Consider the following 25,086-nt stretch of genomic DNA (forward strand, 5'->3'; position numbering starts at 1 on the left):
TTCTGCTTGGTCAATTTGGTTGTTGAAACTTGTGCATGCTTCATGAAGTTCTCGTGTTGTGTTTTTCAGCTCCATCAATTCACTTATATTCCTCTCTATGTTGTCCATTCTCGTTAGCATTTCGTCAAATCTTTTTTCAAGGTTCTTAGTTTCTTTGCATTGGGTTAGAACATGTTCTTTTAGCTCACTGTAGTTTATTATTACCCACTTTCTGAAGTCTGATTCTGTCATTTCATCACACTCCTTCTCAATCCAGCCTTCATCCCTTGCTGGTGGGGAGTTGTGATCACTTTTAGGAGGAGAGTTGTTCTGGTTTTGGGTGTTTTCATCCTTTTTGCGCTGGTTTCTTCCCATCTTTGTGGGTTTATCAACCTGTTGTCTTTGTAGTTACTGACTTTCAGATTGGGTCTCTGAGTGAACTTCCAGTTTGTGGATGCTGAAGTTACTTCTTTTCTTAGCTTTCCTTCTAACAATCTGGCCCGTCTGCTGTAGGACTGCTGAGGTCCACTCCAGGCCCTGCTTGCCTGGGGATCAACTGCAGCAGCTGCAGAACAGTAAGGGTTGCTGCCAGTTTCTTCTTCTGCTATCTTTGTCCCAGAAGGATACACGCCAAATGTCAGTCTGTTCTCTCCTTTATGAGGTGACTCTTTGGATATACAGGGGTCAGGGAGCTGCTTGAGGAGACAGTCTGTCCTTTATTGGAGCTCAAGTCCTGAGCTGTGAGCTCCGTTGTTCATTCACAGTTGCTGGGCAGGTGCGTTTAGGTCTGCTGCAGCAGAACTCATAAACTCCCCCCCTTTTTTTTTTTTTCCAGGTGTTCTGTCCCAGGGAGTTAGGGCTTTATTTATGAGTCTCCATTGTGCTGCTGCCTTTTTTTTTTCTTTCAGGGCTGCCCTGCCCAGCAAGGAGGCAGCCTAGTCACTGTCTGCCTGCAGAGGCTTTGCTGAGCTGCTGTCGGCTCCACCCAGCTGCCGGGTGATCTTCCCTGCAGTCCTGTTTATATGGGTGTAGTTAGAACTGCCTCAGCAATGGTGGCCCGCCTCTGTTATGGCAGACTTTCTCTGTAGTGGCAGGTTGCCTGGGCAATGGCGGGTTGCCTCAGTGATGGCAGACTGCCTCCATAGTGGTGGAGTGTCTCAGTAATGGTGGACGCCCCTCCCCCACAGGGGCGGACCATCCCAGGTTCAGCTGTCTTTGCTATGAAACTCTCAACCCAGAGCGTTTTCAATTACTGTTTTTTTTTGTGTGTGTGTGGTGGGGTTTGGGTGTGGAACCAGCCAAGCCTGATCACCTGGCTACCTGACTCAGCCTTTTTTTTTTTTCAGTTGAACGGTTGACTCTCTCCCAGGTGTTCCAGTCGCCTGTTGAAAAGGCGCCGGGATCTCTCGTGCTGTGACTCACTGAGCCAGCTGAAACAGTGGCGCTGAGATTCCTGTTTTTTTTTTTTGCCTAGGAATCTCCTGGCCTGGCTCGCTATTTCAGATGAATGGGTGACTCTGCCGTCTCAGGGCTCCAATTGCCAGCTAAGTGAGCACCTGCACCAGTGTCTTTCATACAGAGAACCGCCGCGCCAGGGCGTGGGCAAAGCAGCCAGCGGGCCAAACCAGCCGAGCCGGCCGAAACAGCCGCAGCTGCGCTGGCGACCCATGGGGCTCCTCCACCTGGGAATCTCCTGGTCTGTGGGCAGTAAAAATCCATCTGGAAATGTGGCATCCACTCACCCTCTGCACTTTCACTGGGAGCTGCAATCCTGAGCTGTTCCTAGTTGGCCATCTTCCCCGAATCTGTTTGTGTCTTTAAAACTCAAGTGTGACTTTCGTAGATAGCATAGTTGGATCAATTTTGAAAAATCCATTGTGCCAATTTTTACTTCTTTATTGGAATATTTAATCTATTTACATTTAATATAATTAAGATAATGTAAGATGTATACCTGCCATTTTGTTTTCTACGTGTCTCATGTTGTTTTTCTTCCTCTGTTCTTCCATTAGTGCCTTATTTTTTTTTTTTAGATATTTTCTAATGTTCTATCCTGGTTATATTATCATTTCTTTCATATGTATATTTGATTACAATTAGCATCTTACTTTATAACAATCTAATTTGAAGTAATATTAACTTAATTTTTAATAGTGTACCAAAGCTTTGCTCCTACAAAGCTTTCCTTTGTGGCATTATCATCACACATATTACATCTTTGTACATCCATCATAAGCCCCTCAACACACTTTTATAATTATTGCTTTAGGCAGTTATCTTTTAAGTAATATAGAAGAATTACAAACCAAAACTACATTTATATTGTCTTTTATTTTTACTTATGTGGTTGCCTTTACCAGTGCTTTTTATTTTTTCACATGAATTCAAGTTAATGGCTAGTGTCCTTTTATTTCAGCTTGAAGAACTCCCTTTAGTACTTTTTTTTAAAGGAAATGTCTGCTAGTGATGATTCTCTCAGTTTTTATTGATCTAGGGATGTTTTAATTTCTATTTTGTTTTTGAAGAGTATTTTTGCTGTCTATAGTATAATTTTTTGACAACTTTTTTCTTTGTACACATTAAATATGCCATCCCACTGTCTTCTGGTCTCCATGGTTTTTATGAGGGATGAGAAATTTGCTGTTTATCTGATTGAGAATCCTTCATATGTGATAAGTTGCTTCTTTTTTGCTGTCTTCAGGAATGTCTTTGTCTCTCAACTATATGTCTAGGTACAGGTCTCTTTAATTGTATCCTACTTGTACTTCATTGATCTTCAGCTACATAGGCTGTATAGATAAATATTTTTTCCTAAAATCAAATTTGAGAAGTTTTCAGTCATTTTTCTTCAGATATTCTTTCTGCTATTTCTTTCCTTTCCTCCTCGGACCCCTATTATGCACATGTTGCTGCAATTGGTGATGTCCTGTAAATCTTTGAGCTTCTGCTCATTTCTCTTCATTCATTTTTACTTCTGTTCTGGAGACTGGATAACATCTATTGACCATCTATAAATCCACTGTTTTTTTTTTTTTTTAATTTTGCCAGCTCAAATCTGCTGTTGAGCTCCTTTAGTGAATATTTTATTTTGGTCATTGTACTTTTTAACTCCAGAATTTCTATCTGTTCTTTTAAATAATTTCAGTTCCTTTATTGGCATCATTTGGTGATACATCATTCTCACATTTTCCTTTAGTTCTTTGAACATATTTATAATAGCTGATTTTAAGACTTTTTGTAGTAAGTCCAATGTGTGAACTTTCTCTGGGACAGTTTCTATTGACTACTTTATTTGCTTGAGTATGGGGAATACTTTTCTGTTTCTTTGTATATCTTACAGTATTTGTTTGTTTTAGAGATGGTGTCTTGTTGTGTTGCCCAGGCTAGTCTCAAACCCTTGGGCTCAAGGGATCCTACTTCTCACCTCAGTCTCCCAAGTAGCTGGGACTGCAGGCACACTTCATCCTGCCGCGTGTGTGTGTGTGTGTGTGTGTGTGTGTGTGTGTGTATTTAACTCAACATTTTAAAGAATGTAATGTGACAACTCTGGAAACCAGATCCTGCCCCTCAACAGGGTTTGTTATTTTTATTGTTTGTTATTGTAGTTGTTTGTTTAGTGACTTTCCTGAACTAATTGTGTAAAGTCACTATTCTTTTTCACATGTAGCCAATGAAGTCCCTGTTTGGTTAGCTTACTGTTCAACTAATTATTGGACAGAGATTTCCTTATGGGCTTTGCATCAATAACTCTCCCCACCTTTGTCAATAGACTCTGTGTATGTGTTAGGAGTGCATCTTAAAGGGCCTTGAAGGCAGATTAGAACTAAATGTTAGCCTTTGTTGTGTGCCTTTGCATAGCCTCAATTTCAGTCAGAGGTAAGTGATTAGGGCCTCCTTAGGTTTTAGGGGGCACCTGCACAGCTCTGCATATGCACATGGTCTTCTAAATTCCCAGGAATATGTCAGAGTTTTACAAAGCCTCCTAGGGACAGTTTATTCTGCAGCCTATGTTTTTAACTTTTTGTCAACCTCTTGTTTGCCCCCACCTGTTATTGCAGCCACAGGCAGCTGCAAAGTGAAACAGTTGTTGCTCATTATTTTGACCAATGCCCCTAGGCTCTGAGTTAGGTGGAATAAAAGTCAGTCCTGCAAGTGGGAGTCTTCAGAGAACTGCCAGAGAGATCTAAGAGGGACAGTTCTCTGGGGATGAGATTTTTGGGTACCTCCAAGACTTCCACACCCTCGCCCCCACCTCCTGGCTCCAGTTACTGCTAGGCTGGTGGTTTTCGTAATACCATGATGGTGAAGTTTTTGGCTTTCAGATTTTCATGATATCATGTGGTGAAGCTGTTGGCTTTCAGACCTATGGCAAAACTGGGGAGACAGGAATCAGAATACAGCAAGTGAAAATGCTAAAAATCTTGTCACTCTTACCAAGATTCTGCCATTTTTCTTGAACAAACACTTCTCAAATTGTTAAGAGGTTTTGGTTAATTTTCAGAGTTCTGAAAAAGTTGATTTCTGACCCTATTTTCCTGTGTTCTTGTTCCTTTTATAGAGGACTGGATTTGTTTTGTCCATTGGCTTTGTCCCATTATTCTTCCTAGCTTTGTTGCATTGCATACTTGGTATGATATGAATACCTTCTACATCTCCATCTGAATCATAGATGCCAGTGTTGCCCGAGACTGGACCAGCAACAGTGAGGCACATTCCTCAGACTAAACTCACCCCTCTCGGTCCATGTCAGTTACTGGTGTCAAGGTTGAAAAATTCAATCAATGAGCATCACATCATTAGTCCATATTTCATCATCTCATCCCAAAGTCTAATATGCAGCCACTGTTAAGGGTTTTGCTTATGTCAAAATGCAGTTTTCCAGTGTTATTACTCTTACGTCTTAATTCCCTTATTGTGCTTTATTTTTCTCTCAGCATTTTTCCCTATTAACATATATCTAGTCACTTTCTGCCTGCTTCACAACTAGAATGCATGCTTCTTGAAAGCCAGAAGTTTTGTTTTGTTTTACTCAGTTGCCAGTATTTAGATGAACTCCTGGCATATAGTACCTGGCTCAATAAATTATTTGTGAATGTAAAATAAATTATTCAACTTAATCACCTATTTAGAAAAAAAAGTTATTAGTTTGACCTAACTTGTTATTTAAAAACAATCCATATTGCTGCACTGGAATCCTGTAAGCCTTTCAAAAAGCAGACAATTAATGTACTTGATACACCAGTCCAAAATTTCCAGGGAACAATATATTTACTAATCTGAAGTTTAAAACCCCTTTAAAATTTGGCCTATTTTTTGCCTCTAGGTTTTGGCGTCTCTCCTATTCCTCACAAATTCCCAAAGATATAGTTAACAGTGAATCTAAGATCACATCAGAAAGTTTTTTTAGTATTTTTGGATAAAAAGTAGTAAATCAGAGCTCTCAAGGACCAAGCTAATTTAAAGCAACAACTTTTTCAAAAAACTACCTTCAAAGAAGAGGGAATAGTAAAAGCATGTACTACAGTGAAACTTCAAATTACATTCATTGTTGAAAAATTATAATTTCAAAAACATTCTCCCTGAATAAGAAGATCTAAGTAAAATAAGAGTTGGATAATTCTTACTTCTGTCTGTTATCAGAGTTATCTCATCATTTTCATTGAAGCCTGGTACTTTTTCATCCTTCTGTGTAGGCATAGATTTAAAAGTCCCATTTACCAATCACTTACTTTGCAAGTCTAACTTCACCATGGGCTCTAGGCATTCTGCAAGTACACTTAGAGGTTCCTGCCACTCTCTTGGACTTTATAAACTTCAGTTTTGCTGGATGCTTTTGTAAAGATCGAAGCCTATTGAAGAGCCCCCCATGCAGCCATGTGGGATTCTTTAGATATCTCACGTCTCCACTGGGATTATATACAGTAGTTGTTAAGTCCGGATTTGGGCTTGTGAATCTCCCAGTTTCTCCAACACCTATTCCCCATACTGTCTCCAGCCATAGGATTAAAATTACATTGTTCACAGGATGGAGCTGTAAACACCCAGATTTTTCTCTATTTCTTAAGTAACCTCCAGCTTAACAAATCTACTGAGGTATTCCTGCTTTAAAAAACCTAACTGCTGGCTGGGTGCAGTGGCTCATGCCTGTAATCCCAGCACTTTGGAAGGTCAAGGTTGGTGGATTATTTGAGGTCAGGAGTTCGAGATCAGCCTGGCCAATGTAGTGAAACCCCGTCTGTACTAAAAATACAAAAATTAGCTGGGTGTGGTGGCAGGTGCCTGTAACCCCAGCTACTCAGGAGGCTGAAGCAGGAGAATAGGTTGAACCCTGGACGCAGAGATTGTAGTGAGCTGAGATTATGCCATTGCACTCTAGCCTGGGTGACGGAGACTCTATCTCAAAAAAACAAACAAAAACCAGACTGCTTTCATAGTGATAATGGAGCTTATGTTGAGAGCATTAAGAAGAGGAATTTATTGACAATAACATAGTGAACACAGTAAAAAATAACATTACAGTGAAGTTTATCAGATAATTACATTAAACATGTTTCAGGTTGGGAACAGTGGCTCACACCTGTATTCCCAGCACATTGCAGGGCTGAAGGCTGCAGATCACTTGAGATCAGAAGATGGAGACCAGCCTGGGCATGTGGTGAAACCCCTTCTCTACAAAAAAAAAAACAACCTGAAACAAAAAAAAAAAAAAAAAATTAGCCAGCTGTGGTGGCACATACTTGTAGCCTCTGCTACTCAGGAGGCTGAGGTGGGCAGATCTCTTGAACCCAGAAGGTCAAGGCTGCATTGAGCTGTGAGCATGCCACTGCATTCCAGCCTGGACAACAGAGTGAGACCCTGACTAAAAAAAAAATTATTATCATATTAAACATATAGTCCAAGACAAACTATAATGAAGAGTTGTGATCATCATTCCCTGCTCATCATAGAATCAACTTTGGGGGCCGGGCGCGGTGGCTCACGCCTGTAATCCCAGCACTTTGGGAGGCTGAGGCGGGTGGATCACGAGGTCAAGAGATCGAGACCATCCTGGTCAACATGGTGAAACCCCGTCTCTACTAAAAATACAAAACATTAGCTGGGCATGGTGGCACGTGCCTGTAATCCCAGCTACTCAGGAGGCTGAGGCAGGAGAATTGCCTGAACCCGGGAGGCGGAGGTTGCGGTGAGCCGAGATCGCGCCATTGCACTCCAGCCTGGGTAACAAGAGCGAAACTCCGTCTCAAAAAAAAAAAAAAAAAAAGAATCAACTTTGGATTTTTGGTTGAGGCTAAGTTAAGTGTCACTGCCTCTACCTCACCATTTTATTTTATTTTATTTTTTTTTTTTACAGCTTTAACTTATTTGGCCTTGGGAGGTTTAACTGGGGAGAGCTGAAAAGGAAACTAAGCAGATGGAGGTCTCAGCTGTCAGGAAAGGTAGAGTAGTCATGTGCACACAGCAGGCCACTGCAGAAGCTGGGATCTCCTACTAAATATAGAGTTTGCTCAAGCAATTATGGAGGCTGAGGAGTCCCATGATCTGCTGTCTACATGCTGGAGACTCAGGACTGAGTTGATGGTGTACTTCCGGTTTGAAATGGAAGGCCTGAGATTCAGAACTCATGGTGTAAATACAAGTCCCAGTGCAGGAGAATACCAATATTTCAGCTAGAGAACAGTCAGGCAGAGAAGGTAAATTCTCCTTCCTCAGCTTTTTGTTCTATGTAGGACTCCAATAAATTGGACGAAGCCTACCCACTCTGGGGAGAGAAATCTGCTTTACTCAGTCTGCCAATTTAAATGTTAATGTCATCCAAAAGTACCCTCATAGACACTCCCAGAATCATGTTTATCTGGGCATCCCACAGCCAAGTCAGGTCGGCACAAAAATTAAACATCAAAAATGAGCAAGGAGCCTAGTAGCTAAAAATGCAGCTTCAGATCCTCAGGTATGTGCACCGTGACCTCAGGTAAGTTACTTAACCATTCTAAGTCTCCCTTTCCCCCATGTAAAATGGAAATAATGATAGCTCCTTCCTGAGCTTGTTTTTACAAGCACATGAGAGAAGGCCAGGTGCGGCAGCTCACACCTGTAATCCCAGCACTTTGAGAGGCCGAGATGGCAGGATCACTTGAGGTCAGGAGTTTGAGACCAGCCTGGGCAACATAGTGAGACCCCATCTCTAAAAATAAAAAATTAAAAAAAAAAAAGAATCACATGAGATAATGTCAGTAGAGTGCTTAGGAGAGTGCATGGCCCTAGTACTCAACATTTCTCTCTGTCTAGACATGAAGAAAGGAGACTCTCAATCAGGGAGGTTGGCAGTAAGTTTGAAAAATTCTAAGAAATTTAGGAAGATTCTATATGACCTTGATGACTAAAACTGTATTTGCTATGGGGGAAGGAAAAGAAGCAAAGGAAAGGGAGTAACTGAAAGCCTCTTACCTCCCACCAGACTAGGATAACAGGGCACACTAGGTCTGCTTTGAGGTTTCCTGCTGTCAAGGATGCCTGCTTCTGGGGTCTGCATAGAAACCTCTTAAAATCTGCTCACAGGCTTCTTAAGTTCCTGCCTCTTGAGCACCTCACATGCCATGCTTCCTGTGGCAATCTCCATGGCACGTGGCTGCTGTGGGAAGAAGCATAGGGTAGGGAGACGAGGGTAATACTAGGGAGAGGGGTGGAGCATTGGAAGCTGAGTGGCATGCCCAGAGCCAGAGGGTCATGGAGCTTGCAGTCAGGTTTTGATGGCAACCAAAATGGACTGCTTTCCAGCTGCAATGGAAAAAGGTGACCAGGGTGTTATGATGGAGGGCAAAGAGGGTGGGTGAGAAGGTTTAGCTAAATGCCTTCCTAGGCAAACTGTATCTTGTTGGTTGGATATTTTAAAATAGGATGATTTACTTTTAGTAATGCAAAGACAAAACTGAATATAAACTGAGGGACTTCTTTTCATTTGCAGATGTGAATCAGACACAGTATCATGCCATTTGTTGAATTCTGATTGGGGGCATCTACCCAAATCAGATTTAGGCATCATTTGGGTAGATGCCCAAATCAGAATTCTGCAAGTGGCATGATACTGGGAGGCAAGGAAGTCTCATTTAATGCTAAGGAGAGAAAGAAATTTCAGGGTGGAGCTCATGGACTTCGGGTTTCCTCCTTACAAAGTCATATGGAAAACAGGCACACTTGAAGAGTTATTGTATGTTTACATACAATATATTATAATATATTGTATGTAAACATACAATATAATATATAGTATGTTTACATTTAATATGACAAACATTAAAGACTATGAACCTCTACCGCATGAGAGAGTAACAGAATCAGGCAGTCTTCCCAGAAGTCAGGGAAATGCAAATTGAAGTAATAATGAGATTTCAATTTACATCTATCAGATTGGTAAAAGGTAAAAGAACCAGTAACATCTATTCCTGGCAGGGATGTGAGAAAGAAGAGCAATGTCATGATTGCCAGTGGAAATGTGATATGTTACAGCCCTTTGGGAAAGCAATCTGGTAACACCTGCTTAAGACATATATCCTTTAGCCCAACAGCTCTGCTTTTGAAAATCTGTTTCAAAGAAATACTCACTAATGTATAAGGACTTACACACACAGGTGCTTACTTCAGAATGGATCATAGCGGGAAAAACCTGGAAACCTAGTAAATGCCCATTAATAGGGGAATGATATATTATCAGACATTCACCTGGTGAAAACTTATGCAAATACAAAGCAATGAGCAATAAAAAATTAGATTAAAGCCCATAATTATCAACAAGGATAACAAAGGATGACAAAACCCTGGGAATAAATAATAGAATAATAGTGAAGTTTGCAAAGGGAGGCCATGAGCCTCAACAGAACACAGAATGTCAGATGTTGACATCAGGACTTCCTCTCTTCTCTTTCAGATAGGCTTTCTCTGCTTAGCGGCAAGTTGGGCATCCAGGCATACATTTTCCTCAGAGCTGGTGATTCCCAAGAAAGGGGAGAGCCTTCCTCTGTCACTGTCTTCATCAGTCTCAAAAAGGGAGTCCGACTGGTGCCACTCCAGCTTCACACCAGCATGTCGCATGTCCGCTTCTGTGGCATTCTTGTCCCATGCAGGGCCCTGTGATTGACCACCAACAGCTATCAGGGAGAAGATGGGAAGTTACCCAACAGAAAAAGTGCTAGGCAGGGTGAAAAAGTAACCCTCTACAATTTCCATCCAATCTTTCTCTATGTATATGTATGTATAAATATGTTTTAAATGAAAGGATTTTAATATTCAAGGCATTTTCTTATATTATTACAAATTTTTTCATTACCTTCGATTTTTAATAATACTATTTGCAAAGAGAGAGACTCTCATCTTTTGCTTTTCCATTTTTCTGCTTTACAGTGATAGTGGTATATCAAGCCAGACATTTTGACTAAAGAGAAGACCCATGCATGAAGAGACAGGCTTTCCTACTAAGAGCCCCATTCAGTGAAGAACTAAGAAAATTGTGAAGTTTCAAGTAAAAGGAGTGGAAGGAGCATTGTTCTCCCTTCTCTGTTGTTGTACTTCTTTATTGATTTAGTTCCTTCCATGACAAGGAAGAGAGGTAACAGAGTATGTTGATGCCATCAATGAGAGAAATGAGTCAACCCAGATGTGAATCAACTTAGATATGAAATAAAGCAACCCAGATATGAAATGAATCAATCCAGATATGAACCAACCCAGATATGAATCAACCCAAAGCAATGAGCCAACTCATTATTTCAACCATTAATTAGTCCACAAATGTTTCTAGCCCTTTGCTAGATACATTAACATAGCCCCTGCCATTACAGAGTTTAGTTTGTTGTGGATAGACAAAAGACCGAGATTAAACAAATGGTTACAGATGTGATGAAGACAGGTTCAAAGAGTACTCAGAACTACAGGGGAGAGTGAAAAAGAGGCAGACCTTACTTAGCTGTGGAATCAAGGGAGGCTTCCTGGAAGAAGAGTCCGTTGAACTAATAGCTGAAAGAGAAATGACAAATTGGCTAGGCAAAAGGGTGTGGGAAGGAAGGCTGAGCCCAGGTCAGAAAATGGTGCCTACAAATGCCTCCTCCTCCACCCTCTCCCCCAGCAGGAGAGGACACAGTGTGTTCACGGTATCTAGAGAAGCCCACTTCATCTCTCATACAGAGAATGAAGTGAAGAGTGGAACCAGATGGGGCTGGATGAGAGTCCATGGGGCCTTAATCATGCGACTCTGCAGTGACGTGAGGGATTAGGGACTGCTGACTACAGGTGCTAGGAAGCCACTGTAGGATTTTGGACAGAGTAGTCATATGATTATAAATGAATTGTTCATAGATCACTAGGTTCATAGAATATAGAAGCAATGGAAGGGAGGCAAGATTGGCCACAGAGAGTCCACCGTTTGGAAGCAGCTGTAATAGAGATGATGACGGCTGGGACTGAGGAAGTGGCCTGGGGACAGAGAGAAGTAGGAGGATATGTGAAGCACTTGAGAGTTGGAAGACTGACTAGACGTGACGAATGACAGAAAAAATAGGGATGACTATCAGGTATTGGCTTGAAGGAAAAAAAAGTGAAGCTGCGATGTCTTTACTGAAACCCCTAGAGGAGAAGCAATTTGGGGAGGTAAATGATCAGTTCATTCTGGGACATGTGAAGTTCAAGGGACAAACAAGACGCAAAAGTAGAGCTCTTGAGTAGATGGCTAGAGATCCGTGGACAAGTCTGCCAATCATTCCCACGGATTCTAAACTCCACAGCAGCTTTTTCAGAGAGTTTGGGCCTGGATTACGGGTATGATTGTCATCCATTCACTTGATTCCATGTGTGAAGTACTCTTATGTTTACCAGCTTCATTTTTCTGTTAGCCTCTTGCTCTCACAGTTTCCCAGTGGAGAAAAGTTCTCATTGGAAATGTTAGTATTCTTGAAACACAATTTCTTTCTTCTGTGGATTCTGAAAAACTCAGTGGTCAAACAACAAAGTGAGGCTCATTAGGGCTAGAAGGGAAGAAACTAATGTCCTAACATGGCAGTGGGTTTTGTAATCATTTTCTTCTCCATCAGGAAGGCGTGGCACACATTCAAAATGATGTGATTTCTCATTCTACTGATAAAGCTCTATTAAAGCCAATCACTAAGCGAATAATATGATAAACTCGGGCAGGTTAAATGTACCTGACTCTGTTTATTTTCTGCAAAGCAAGGGTATGGTAGTGCGGTTAAATTCCCAACCTTGCCTTCTTCAACAGGCCATCTTTAAGTCATTAATTGTGCCTTTGTATATATTTCTGTTTGGGGCTAACCGCTTAGTTAAGTGTGCCCAATAGCAAACAAACACAACAATTAGCCCTGAGTTCAGAAGTATAAACTCAAACACTGCTGATCACTGAAGAATCACACACATTTTGTCAGCATCTCCCAATGAAGGAAGCACAAGAAGCCACAAGAAAAGAAAAGCCATAAAGTTGGTTGTTAAATTATCATCAGGTGCTCCATCTACACATGTGTGATAGAATATGGTTGTATATTTTATGTATTCTAATACAGTATGTTCTCTAACAGGGAGAGGTTAAATATGAAATCACCCAATATCCTGTCAATCCTGTCTCCCAAATATCTCAAATTCTTCTCATCTCCATCCATACATACCACCCCTCCTGTAGGGCTGGATGTGCACTCATTAGAAGGAGAATTCCAGTCCTTTGAGACACTGGATCTGCCTTTCTTCTTTGTTATGACTCTGGTCCTCTTTCAAGACCCAGGAAGTCTAGTTTTACTGGCATTTTAAACACTTAAGACTCAGACATAAGTACCACAGGCCACGAAATACACTGGTATATAAGTGTGAGCTTCAAAAGTGAAAGATTTTCTCATTGTGTAGTGCAAAAGGGCATTGAAATCCTATGAAACTGCTTGGTACTGGAAGGCACGTCAATGACAGAGATCTAGAGTTTGGAGTGCCCACCTTGGCTCCCCCTCACCATTTTAACTACTTATAGACAGGGGAAATAGACCATAGGAAAACTTAAAAATGCCATCCTCCAGCCTCCCTCTTTCAGTGCCTTGCAAGGAGCTCATGCTCCTTGTTCTCATACTGCTCTCTGTGCGCCCTACAAAGGTCTGTCTCCTTGGTTGTATACCTCATGCCTAGAACCTCCTTATGTCTTTTCCCTGTCAAAACAGCTCCTTGCCCTCAGGTATTTGTGCAAGGAAAGGAGTCAGATATACTCATTCATATCACAGGGCCCTGTCTCTAAAGTAATAAGCCTTCAGGAGTAAAACTGCAGATTCCCTGAAAGGAAAGGAAGAGAAATATTCTGAATCCAGTGTCCTCCTAATACTGCTAGTCACAAATTAACGATGTGGTCACCAATCTGCCCTTGTTTAATGGTGTTTCTGTGGCAAGATCTGGGTTAGACATACTTCGTTTTTCCAGCTCCTTGTTTGAAACCAGTACACATTCTGATTGAGGGCAGAGAATTTTTCCTCTGAATAAACCGTTTTCCCTGAAGAAATTGGCTGGTTGGTATAGTACTGGTTGATGAACCAGAAAACCCAACCTCTGTTCCCTCCAACGCCATTTCCTAACTACGTCACCTCGGGCAAGTCACTTAACCTTTCTGAGGACCAACTTCCTAAAGTCAAATGGGATAATAATCCCTCATCGGCATCCTTGCAATTGGTTATTTTAAAGAAGTGAGAAAATGAATGTGAATTGGCCTTGAGATCTGTAAAATGTACACAGCATTATTCCTGAACCCTGACTGCTTCCCTTACCCGGTCTAGTGATTTTAAACACATAGTACAATATCTTCCCATATTGTTGCAATATGGAAGGAAACAGCTGCTAGTCAAAGCCAATTTTAGAAACCTGCATTTTTGCAAAAGGAAGAGTCAACTTTCATCATAACAATGTTGCTGGCACGGGATGGTTACTGCCAGAAAACAATGTAGAGAAGGTCCAGCAGGTGTCAGCAGAGAACCAACTTTCAGTACTAGGTGGGCTCCTCCAGGGAGGGAGATGCCTGGGCCTGGTGGGCTGGGAAAGGGCTGGGGGGAGTCCGTCATTAAATCCAGGGCTGTCCCAGTTCTGGTGGGTGCTGGTGGGCAGATTGGGACCACTGAGATGGGGACAACACCACTTCGGCTTTATCTACAAAATCCCCCTCATTGGCTCCAGGATCCTCTCCCTTCAGAAGATCCCTTCCTATGTCTGCTGTTTAGTCTGGGCCTGAGTCCCTCTTCTGGCCTTAGAACCTGTGCTCTAACTTGAAAACCTGTCTCAAAAGGAAGAAGACTTGTTTGTTTAGAGAAATACTGCTTTGGAAACGCCTTTCATCCCTCCCTGTTTTGGATATATAATTTTCACCTACTCTTCCTTCTCCTACCTTAACAACCAGCCATTTGGATTCAATAATTCAGGCAACAAATCCAGCTTCTACAAGGTGAGTGGCTAACGTATTGGCAGTGGGAGAGCCCCGTTTAAAGCTACTAAATAGAAGCCCATGCAGTGAAGTATTTAAGCTCGTATATGCTACAGATGGTCTCTCACATTTTACTTTTATGATTTCATTGCAAACGTATATGAGCCTGCTATAATGTGCCATGCTGAAATGGGTCCTGCCATAGGTTTTATAAGATTTGAGGTCTTTCTTGGCTGGATGTAGAGGGGATGACTTGGAGAAGCAGAGAAGCAGCTCTTTGAAACAGGAGCAAATCCCAAAATGCCTGCCTTCCTTCCCCCTACATATCTAAGATTCCGTGTGTGTGTGTGTGTGTGTGTGTGTGTGTGTGTGTGAGTGAGAGAGAGAGAGAGAGAGAGAGAGAGAGAGATATGTATATAAAGTGGTATATCTTAGTAATGAGGGAAGAAAAATATGTGAGAAGCCCTGTGAGGAAAGGGCAAATGGGATCAGCGCCAAAAGGCTGTCTGACGCTTTGGAGCAAGACCTGTGGCTAAAGTTCAAGGGCAGGGCCACAGCCAAATAAAGGGCTGGCCACCTGCAAGTCTGCCACATCTGGGAAATGGATAAAAGGAAGAAGAATAAATCAAATAGCTATGGATGCTTGCAGTCCTTTGCATTATTTGCTTTTCCCACCCCATAGGAAAGTCCAACTCTTCTAAAAAACTCAGAAATTCTAGAATAACTCGAAGGTCTCCAAGAAAAGAGAGTTGTGTCCTACTTAGCATAGGCCAAAGTGTGTGTGGGTGGGGGGAATGTCTATAGGGGGTCATTAGGATCCTAATCTCTAGTATCTGGCACCCACAAAGAACAGAACTCCCGTATCCACCACTAAGTATGACTCCTGGGCCCAGTGGTCCATAAATCTCCAGCTGGCGGAAAGACAGGCACAATATACACAGATTCCTACATCGCTGCAAATTTCTCGAATTCTCAAGTACTTGGATAAGCTGTGTTTCTTTTTCTTTCTGATTGCAAATATTTAATTATTTCCACCTCTTTTTTTGAAGCCAGTAGGCATGATATTTGCAAGAAAATTTGAAATTAAGGGGAAAGGGGTTCCCAAGTCCACAGAACAACTGCCTTGCACATTATTTTGCCCAGAATGTACAAGAAAAAGCAAAACAGAGAGCAGATATAGCCAGTTCAAGCTCTTGCAGAGTTATAATATGCAAGGTCCAACGTTCACTATAATTGACCTATGCTAAGTGTGGAACTGTATCTCTTGTTTTGGGCCAAAAATCTGCACTGGTGATTTAAATATGGAGGCTTCAAAGACAGGGAGAACCCAAGGATGTTGAAACCCATCTCTTGCCTCAGTCATTGCATCAGGTCCCTTTTAAATCCTAAATCCCCAGAAGCTATATTGTTAAATTGTAAAACGAACTTTCTCTGATCTTATCCATTCCCAGTATGGTGAGATCGTCTTTGGCTGCGTCTAACTAGGAAAAATGAAGGGGTGAGTTGAAAGCATTAAAGACAGCAGTCAGAATGATCAGAAAACCCAGCCAATGCAGCATTTTCCACAAAATGAGGCCACAGTTAGCGTCTCCGCTGTGTAGACCAAGCTCAAGTTAATTCGATTTAGCCAGGCCTTTTTCTTTCCTGCTAGAGCCTCAACTCCAATGGCTACCAGGACCTGGGGAGCTCGCCTCTGCCCTCAGTACCTCCTTGCCTGGCTCAATAGCTCTGGGCCAGTTCATTTCGCCACAGCCCGGAGCCGCTCGGAAAGCAAAGATTAAAGGGGAAAGTCGCAGCTGTATATTTATATTTTCATTGCTAGAAGGGAATTGATTTCCGCGCATTTATTTTGGTAGTTGTAATACACAAGGGCGGATTTGCGTCACCCGAGCAACTTGCCGGTGGAGATAAAGTTGCACAAATATTGAAAGGGGAAGTGCTAGGAGTCATTATAGAGTTTTTCTCCGGAAGAAATAAGGATTTCTGCAGTATCCTAAAATACTAAGGCCGCTTCTATTTTGAGACCCATCTCGCAGGCACATCCGCTCATTTAGTCCGAGTTTGAGCCCATCAAAAACAGGAGATGACCTGAACTCCGGCGAGCCCAGGGTTTCCTGCTGCTTTTGATTCTAAAGTGTGGGGAGTGAGGAGGGCGGGAGTCTGCGGGCTCAGAACTGGGCGAGGGGCCTGAAGGGGCCAGGCTTGGGCCTGGGGAAGGGGTAGAGGGGGCGACGGGGGGTCGCTCCAAAGACTTGTTTTTCGCGTTTGCCTCCGGGAGCTGGAATTAAGGCCTCGGATGGCGCCGTTGCGGTTGCAAGGAAGCCGAGGGCCTGGGAGAGCAAGGGGTGCGCTGGCGAAGTTGCAACTTGCAATCCAGCGGCTGGCCTGGTGGAGAAAGGGAGGCTTGCGAAGCGAAGAGTGGGCGGCCCTCGGGTCTCGCTTTCGCCACGTCTGCCCAACGCTCCGGGCCTTGAATCTCGGCAGGTGCGAGTTGCGAGCGCCTCCGGGAACCCCGAGGTCCCGCGTTCCCCCGGGTCTGCGTCCCGTGCCCAACCCAGAGCCTCGCAAACCTTGGAAAGGATGAAAGCGGGTAGGGGAGTCTTATTTCTTAGAGAGAAGGTGAGGGCGCGCGGCGCCGCCTCCGGTAAGGAGTAAAGGCACCTCTTCCACAACTGTGCGTTTGGGCTTAAGCCGACGTCTAAATGTTTGCAGTCAAATTAGAATCGCAATCAAACTGGAAGTGGCACTAGAAAGGAAAGCGCTCATGGCCTCCCCTACACACGCTCCCAGCGAAGGCTCGCCAGAACCTTCAGCCAGCGCCTCAAGTGCCCTTGTACTTCTTGCTCCTTTGCCTTCAGCTTGACCCCAAAGCACTGGTCTTATTATGCCTCTCGCCCCAGGTGCCCCTACCCTCACCCAAACATACCCATCTCTGGAAATAACACCTCTCTCCTGGCTGCCTGGAGCAGGGGAAGAAAACCTTTCAGTAACAGAGAGCTGGAGAGCGGGAGAGCTGGGGGCGGGAGGAGGAGAGAGAGAGAGGGAAAGATCTCAGTGCTGGCAGTTCGGAAGTGATTGATAATTTTCCAGGAAAAAGTCAAAAGCTTAAAAGGATAGCATCTGCATCAAGGGGCTAGAGAAGTCACCAGAAATTAATTTTCTAAGCCCAAATCCTGAACTCGAGATAGGCATGGCAAGTTCACTTGCCTTTCCGGGTTTATTTGGTGAGGAGCCTTAGTGCTGAAGGGAAATAAAAATGCCACAGAATCTCTGTTAGGAGATGCTTATTAGGGCAATCGAAAACAAAAGATTTCGTGGTTTCATTATTGCTATTATTTTATTTTCTTCCTGAAAATGTGCAAGAACAGCTCATCCGGGTGGCCTGTGGTTTGTTTGGGAGAGGGGTGGGGAAATCCATTCTGACTGTAATTTAAAAGAGAACGAATTCTTAAAATAGAGATGTTGACGTTGCACAAAGCCCCCACTACCACCACCCTGTGTTCTAAGACTCAAGGCGCGAATGGAAGACGTTGACTACCACTGCAGCTCCTCCTGCGACCAGGCTCAAGGGGTTCCTGGGGAAACTGTCACAGAATTGAAAGCAGTATTGAACCCCACGGAAATCTGCTCTTGTGGGCACTTGCAAAACAACGAACCCCACGTGATCTGGAGATGTGGTGGAGGAGGGAGGCTAACATTTTCTACAACGTGCAGCAAAGGAGGGAACGAGCGTGCCCCTCTCCCGGGTTTCGGGAGGCAGCCTGTTTTGTAGTGTCTGAGGCTCGGGGGAAAGGTTTGGCTGGGTCTAAGGGAGACGTTTGGAGCCATCCATCTTATTTTGTTTGAAAAGTCACTCGTTCAAGTTGTCACTGTGTGACAGCTCAGAAGAAAACTAATTTGCGGCCGCCCCTCCTCCTCGCTTTGCCGAGGATCTCCCGGGAGGCACGGGGCGGACGCGGTGCTGAGTTGGGCCGGGACTCAGGGCCGCAGCATTCAGACAGGGGCCCAGGAAAGAAAGATGGAGGGCTTTGCCGAGGACACAGACTCCTGTAATAAAAGCAGAATGAGGCCAAGAGGAGGAAAGCGAAGGGGCCAAAAGCGCGCTCTGCTCTCCACCGGGAGACTGGCTTTATTTCGCCCTGAAGCGTGAGATAACCGTTCCTTCCCTACTCCCCCCACTCGCCCCGGGCTGCAAGCGCTTCAGGAAAGCTCCTGTGACCAGCTCTCCTTGACCCATGGCAGTTTGGAGCTGCAGAAGTTAGAAGACAGTCAGCCCTCCGGAGTGGCTGCCTGGCCCCTGCGCAGAGGAGCAAGACGCGCTGCGCTGTGCCCTGCTAAGTCCACGCGGCCACAGCAAACACTTTGGCGTGGTCGGGGCGTGGCTCGGGCCCGGCCACGCCCCTCGCTCCTAATTCCCCTCCACTCCCGGCTCCCATTGGTCACGGGGATGGCCAATGAGCGCTCGGATCGAGGTCCTACCCCGGGCCTGACTCGAAAGCTCCTGCCAAAACTTTGGGAGTTTTTAGAGACGAGTTTTTTTTCTATTACTTCTCTCCCCCACCCCCCAACTAACGGATTATTATTGTTGTTGTTTTAAATTTAGCTCTTAGGGCTTAGCTGTTTGGGTTTTCTTGCGGTGTCCGGCTCCCGTCTCCCCGGCTCCCCGCCTGCCCTGCGGCCCCAGCGCCCCTCGCTAGCCTCCAGCCCGCGGGGAGTGAGCGCGGGCGCCGCGCCGCCTTTAAAGCGAGGCCAGGGAGCGAGGCGGTGAGCGGCGGAGATCCGGCCCTCGCCTCCTCCTCGGTGGCGCTCGGGCTCCCGGCCTCTCTTCTCCAGTGCGGGCGGAGAAGCGAAAGCGGATCGTCCTCGGCTGCGGCCGCTTCTCCCGGACTCGCGCGCCCCTCCCCGCGCGCCCACCCACCCACCCGGTCCCGCCGGACTGCGGCAGCCGCGCGGCTCACCCCGCCAGGATGTTCGCAGCCGGGCTGGCTCCCTTCTACGCCTCCAACTTCAGCCTCTGGTCGGCCGCCTACTGCTCCTCGGCCGGCCCAGGAGGCTGCTCCTTCCCCTTGGACCCCGCCGCCGTCAAGAAGCCCTCCTTCTGCATCGCAGATATTCTGCACGCCGGCCTGGGGGACCCCGGGGCGGCCCCGGAGGGCCTGGCAGGGGCCTCGGCCGCCGCCCTCACCGCGCACTTGGGCTCGGTTCACCCGCACGCCTCTTTCCAAGCGGCCGCCAGATCCCCGCTTCGACCCACCCCAGTGGTGGCGCCCTCAGAAGTCCCGGCTGGCTTCCCTCAGCGGCTGTCTCCGCTCTCTGCCGCCTACCACCACCATCACCCGCAGCAACAACAGCAGCAGCAACAGCCGGCGCAGCAACAGCCGGCGCAGCAACAGCCCCCGCCTCCGCCCCGGGCCAGCGCCCTGCAGCCCCCGGCCTCAGGGACGCGAGTGGTCCCGAACCCCCACCACAGTGGCTCGGCCCCGGGCCCGGGCCCCTCCAGCAAAGACCTCAAATTTGGAATTGACCGCATTTTATCTGCAGAATTTGACCCAAAAGTCAAAGAAGGCAATACGCTGAGAGGTAGGTCTTGGGCGGGGGAGGCTGCAGGCCTCTGACCACGGCCCTGACACACTCCCCTGACCCCGGGCTGGCTTAGGGTGACTTTGAGTGTTTTTACAATTAAGGACAAACCAGTAAAATGGGAGAGAAGAAAATGAGTTGTAAGAAAACTACAGAACATTAGGCCTAAAACTCACCTGTTCTATGTAAAACAAAAAATGACTCCAGGGATGCTTTAAAAACACGTCTTAGAATTAATATTCATAAAAATGGTTGGTGTAATTATCTGCTAAAATAATTATGATCCCTTTAATAATGTAACTAGAGGCAGAATTATATTTTCTGACAGGTAAAGCATTTTTGGGAAACACTTTCCCATATCTGATTTCTAGTAAAAATTTCACCCAGGAAATGTAAATAAAAAAACAAAACCGCCTAGATGAGCAGGCAGAGTGGGGCCTCCTTTCGGGGGAGGCTTTGGGTCTGTGGAATTCTTGGAAGGCACGTGGAAGTGAGGCCGTAAGCTGAGTTATGTGAAGCCTTTGCTTGCTATATGCATGCATGTGGACGTGAGGGACACACAGGAACTTTTCGTGCGTGGCTCCTTGGCAACTGTTGGGAGAGAGAGGTTTCAGCTCGGAGACGAGTTCTCCGGTGACTTCGCTCTATAAAAGCGAATCCAGGGCAAGGGGAAGGGGAGGAACAAATCAGCGGAGAGTAAGAGTGGGCCGGAGAAGTAACCTGCTCTCCTTTTCCATTGTCCCCAGATCTCACCTCCCTGCTAACCAGCGGGCGGCCCGCAGGGGTGCACCTCCCAGGCCTGCAGTCCTCCGCCGGCCAGTTCTTCGCTTCTCTAGATCCCATTAATGAGGCTTCTGCCATCCTGAGTCCCTTAAGCTCGAACCCAAGAAATTCAGTTCAGCATCAGTTCCAAGACACATTTCCAGGTGGGCCGACTGACAGAAATCTCAGGACTGACGCCTCCGGGGGCGGCCGCGTTGTCACAATCTCGCAGTTGGGGAGGGAGGTTAAGGAGTCAGGAGTGAGAAAGCGAAAGATTTCTCAGCAAGCTAGCACTTGCTTTGGATGGTTCCCCCGGAAAAGGGGTAAGGGCACCTGAGAGCCAAGAAAGCGTGTGCGTGGACGCGTGGGGTAGGGGGGTTTTTTTGAAGTCTTTTCGCCCCAGAGGGTGGCTTGAAAAATGCAGCATTGATGTTGCTTATTAACATACGCACATTTTGGGATGACCGCAAACACTTGTGCTTGGTGAGCTTACGACTGGGTGCCTGGGCACATGCAGGAATACGCACACACACACACACACACACACACACACACACACGCACTCGATGATTCAGGGCTGTCATCATTCAGGCCCGAGGGACATTTTTGTGTACTCTTTGTAGGCCTGATAGCCACCCATGAGGTTTATGTTTTTCCCTTGGAATTAAAGGACAAGCCGCCAGGCTTCTCCACTCCACGCCCGCTTTAGGTCTTCTGACTGTCACCTTAAAAGCTGTAAAATTCCTCTTTAGAGGGGCCATTCGGTGTGTGCACGAAGGGCTTTCTGAATAAGGGTGGAATCAGCAGTTAACACCAAACGGTTTCAAGACTTAACGGGGCCCCCAGGCCTTGCACTAGGCACTGAACGGCCCTCTTGTCTGTCTTCCCCCCCGCTCCCACCCTGCGGCAGGTCCCTATGCTGTGCTCACGAAGGACACCATGCCGCAGACATACAAGAGGAAGCGCTCATGGTCACGGGCTGTCTTCTCCAACCTGCAGAGAAAAGGCCTGGAGAAAAGGTTTGAGATTCAGAAATACGTGACCAAGCCAGACCGAAAGCAGCTGGCGGCGATGCTGGGCCTCACCGACGCACAGGTAAGGCAGCTCGGGCTCCAGCGCATAGCGCCCTCGGGTGGGCAGCAGCGCGGCCTAGCCCCACAGGCCTCCTCCACCCCGGCGGGCCGACTGGCCTCCTGCGGTGGAAACGCAGGGTCTTGAATTTCAAGAGACTTTGTGGACTAGGCAACTTGAGGGTGGAGAATGGGTGAGGGAGAAGGACGGAGAGAAGGGCTCATCCCCAAGATGCATGTCAACAAGCAATGCATGTTTATTTTGGCCAACAGGCTAAAGAACCACTGAGAAAGCAAAAGGGCCGCTGGAAATAACATTGACCTACTCAACTGTAGTGCAATTCGCTGTAGGAGGCAGTTTATTTCAGAAAAGATAAAAACCCAAAGGCAAGAGATTGTTGTTGAGTTTTTTCCCTCTCACCCTCCCTCCTCCTCCTGCTGCTGCTGCTGCTGGATTGTGAAATCCCCAGTTGTGAGGAAGTGAAAATATCATTTCAAACGGAATTAGTTAGCTCCAGGAGGGCAAGGAGTCCGCTTGGAGCGGCTGCGTATTCCAAGGCTTAGGCTCTGAAGAAAACCTGGAGGGAGAGAAGGTGTTAGGGAAAGAAAGAAAGAAAAATGATTTTCTTAGAATACGTAAGAGCATTTCAGCAGGTACTGCCTACTGGAATTTTTTCAAGATAACAGGAAAGTGCCTGAATTACTTTTTTTCTTTTTCTTTTAAATTTAAGAACTGGGCTTTTTCTTTTCTTTTCTTTTCAAGCTTTGACTGTGGAAGAGTCACTCTTGTGTACCCTGTAGTGCTGGCTGTGACTCCTGGGGTGCTGACTGTCCCCAGCAGGGCAGAAGCCAGAGGCTTCCTTTTCTTAGCTCCTTGGTCCCCCAACTGCTGTCTCTGTGTCCTTCTGTCCTCCATTACACAACTCTTCTCCCCAGCACACACACACACACACACACACACACTCTCTCTCTTTCTCTCTCTCTTTCTCACTCACTCACACCAAAGGAGTCCAGCCATTTCCCACCAGCTGTGGATGTTATTTTTAAAGGCGAAACTGGAACTTGGGTGGACGCGTTGAGTACCCTCAGGGATCGTATATATCTGTGTAGATTCTCTGCCCCATCTCTATCCCCTTTTTTCACTTTGCACACATTTAATTCCAGTGTTTTCTGAGCCCCCAGGAGAATTAGTTTATCTTTAACAGGGGCAGGGTCCTTATCAGCTTTTGCATACAAACACACGAAGGAAACACTTTCTTACTGAAAGCCCAACAGTGCCCCCACCCTACGGGGATTAACACTTTAAAACTCCTTTTTCCTTTCTGCTTCCCAAGTTCTTAAAAAAAAAAAAAAAAAAAAAAGAAAGAAAGAAACGTATTGCTTTTGTAGGGACTTGCTTTGGGTAGTGGCAGTAGAAGAGAGGCCAACTTAGAATAGGAATTCTTAACCCTGGCTCACCAAACCCTTGACATTGGGAGCAAAATCTTGGGTATATGTGTATTTTTTCTGGTCCAGGAGTCCATAAGTTTAATCAGATTCTCATGGGGGTCCTGACAGAAAAAAAAAAAAAAAAAAAAAAAAAAAACGTGGATTTAGAGTAGAGACAGAGTATGTTGCGGGTTGGGTATAGGAATCTGCCTTTCCAACAGTTACGCAGGTCATTTTAGTCCTGGGGTTTGAGGGTTGCATTTTGAAAACGGTCTTAGTGGGTTCCCCAGGCCAGGATTCCTGGCTTCCTGTGTTCCCCTGGGCTGCCCCTTGGCACATGCGCCTACCCCAGTGCCTGGTCCTTGGTAAGGTCGCCAGGTAAGCGTTGCTTTCTCAGCCGGGGAAGGTTGCTTTTGTATGCAAGCGAGTCGGATTGGAGTGGACCTGTGTCTCATCTCTGTGTCTCTTTTTCTCTCCACATGTGGCGCGGTGCAGGTGAAGGTGTGGTTCCAGAACCGCCGGATGAAGTGGCGGCATTCCAAGGAGGCCCAGGCCCAAAAGGACAAGGACAAGGAAGCTGGCGAGAAGCCATCAGGTGGAGCCCCGGCTGCGGATGGCGAGCAGGATGAGAGGAGCCCCAGCCGCTCCGAAGGCGACGCTGAGAGCGAGAGCAGCGACTCCGAGTCACTGGACATGGCCCCCAGCGACACCGAGCGGACTGAGGGGTCTGAGCGTTCTCTGCACCAAACAACAGTTATTAAGGCGCCGGTTACCGGCGCTCTCATCACCGCCAGCAATGGTGGGAGTGGTGGGAGCAGCGGCGGCGGCGGCAGTTTCAGCTTCAGCAGCGCCAGCAGCCTTAGTAGCAGCAGCACCGGGGCCGGTTGCGCCAGCAGCCTTGGCGGCAGCGGCGCCTCGGAGCTTCTCCCTGTGCCACAGCCCACAACCGGCAGCGCTCCCAAAAGCCCTGAGCCAGCCCCAGGCGCGCTTGGCAGCTTATAGACTGGACTAGGGAGCATGGGATCCAGGCCTTGCGTGTAGTCACCCAGCCATGGGCTGGGTTTTGTGCTGACTGTGAGTGTTGGCGACTTGGCAGGGCAGGAGAAGCAGCGTGGAGTATATACCTCCCGGCATTCACGCTTCGCCTCACATGGCTCCGGCAGGCTGCAGCTGACACTGCCCAGAGCAGAGGGGAGTTTCAGTGTCCCCCTAGCCAGCAGAACACTTCTCTCCGGATGCAAGCTGGTTAAACTGTGAAGTGTTTGACTAAACTGTTCCTCTGACTCGCCCCAGGGGTCGTGGCTCCAAGGCACTTAAGACGCCTTAAACTTGTAAATAAAAAGTTTACTGCGGTTTGTAAAGGCCTTTGGCTTGCTGGGGGTTGTTAAGGCCCAAGTTCTCCAACAGGACCTGATTCCCTGGGGCAACGCGGAAGCCTAAGGTGGGAGGCTGGAGTTTCAGGGGAAGTGGCTCAACCTCAGAGCCATGTTGCTACAGACATCAGAGATGGGAATCTGGGCTTGGAGGCTTCTAGTTAACAGGTTTCCAGTGCCAACTGCCACCGAAAGTGCCCTCTGAGAACCTGAGGAGCCTGAGAATGGAGCAGGCTATAGAAACTCTTAGGCCAGTGCAACAGATGGTTTTCCCATCCAGAGTATGGATGAAATGAGTGTGCCCTCCTAGAATATGCAGAGTTGGAATGGAGAAGGCAGTGCTGCCAGGCGGGGTCAAGGTAGGCACAGCTGTACTCACCCGGTGGACGTGAAGCTCTGGCCCAGAGGCCACGGGGCTCTCCCTGCACAAACTTTCCCTTGCTCCAGGATGGTGTAG

The 25,086-nt window shown here is 46.3% G+C and overlaps 1 protein-coding gene and 1 long non-coding RNA gene across 2 annotated transcripts; one reads left to right on the forward strand and one right to left on the reverse strand.

Annotated features, from left to right (window-relative positions):
* Positions 1-17,726: 17,726 nt before the first annotated feature.
* On the reverse strand, positions 17,727-19,462 carry LOC116558968. The gene is made up of 2 exons (XR_004272254.1): positions 19,375-19,462; positions 17,727-18,463 (listed from the first exon to the last, which is right to left on the reverse strand). It is a non-coding gene; the product is annotated as an uncharacterized LOC116558968 (long non-coding RNA).
* Positions 18,459-24,617, forward strand: HLX (H2.0 like homeobox). The gene is made up of 4 exons (XM_032289305.1): positions 18,459-19,996; positions 20,743-20,922; positions 21,669-21,853; positions 23,752-24,617. Exons 1-4 carry the CDS (start codon positions 19,384-19,386, stop codon positions 24,256-24,258), a joined length of 1,485 nt encoding a protein of 494 aa, XP_032145196.1. The 5' UTR covers positions 18,459-19,383; the 3' UTR covers positions 24,259-24,617.
* The last annotated feature ends 469 nt before the right edge of the window (positions 24,618-25,086 follow it).

Source organism: Sapajus apella, unplaced genomic scaffold, assembly GCF_009761245.1.
Source record: "Sapajus apella isolate SASKATOON/1434 unplaced genomic scaffold, GSC_monkey_1.0 scaffold22, whole genome shotgun sequence".
NCBI classification, from domain to species: Eukaryota; Metazoa; Chordata; class Mammalia; order Primates; family Cebidae; genus Sapajus; species Sapajus apella.

Bases quoted from the DNA above. Each gene is read 5' to 3' on its own strand.
- HLX (XM_032289305.1), top strand. From the start codon at position 19,384: ATGTTCGCAGCCGGGCTGGCTCCCTTCTACGCCTCCAACTTCAGCCTC. The intron at 20,923-21,668 runs GTGGGCCGACTG...ACCCTGCGGCAG, and splicing joins GTTCCAAGACACATTTCCAG to GTCCCTATGCTGTGCTCACG. The intron at 21,854-23,751 runs GTAAGGCAGCTC...GGCGCGGTGCAG, and splicing joins TGGGCCTCACCGACGCACAG to GTGAAGGTGTGGTTCCAGAA.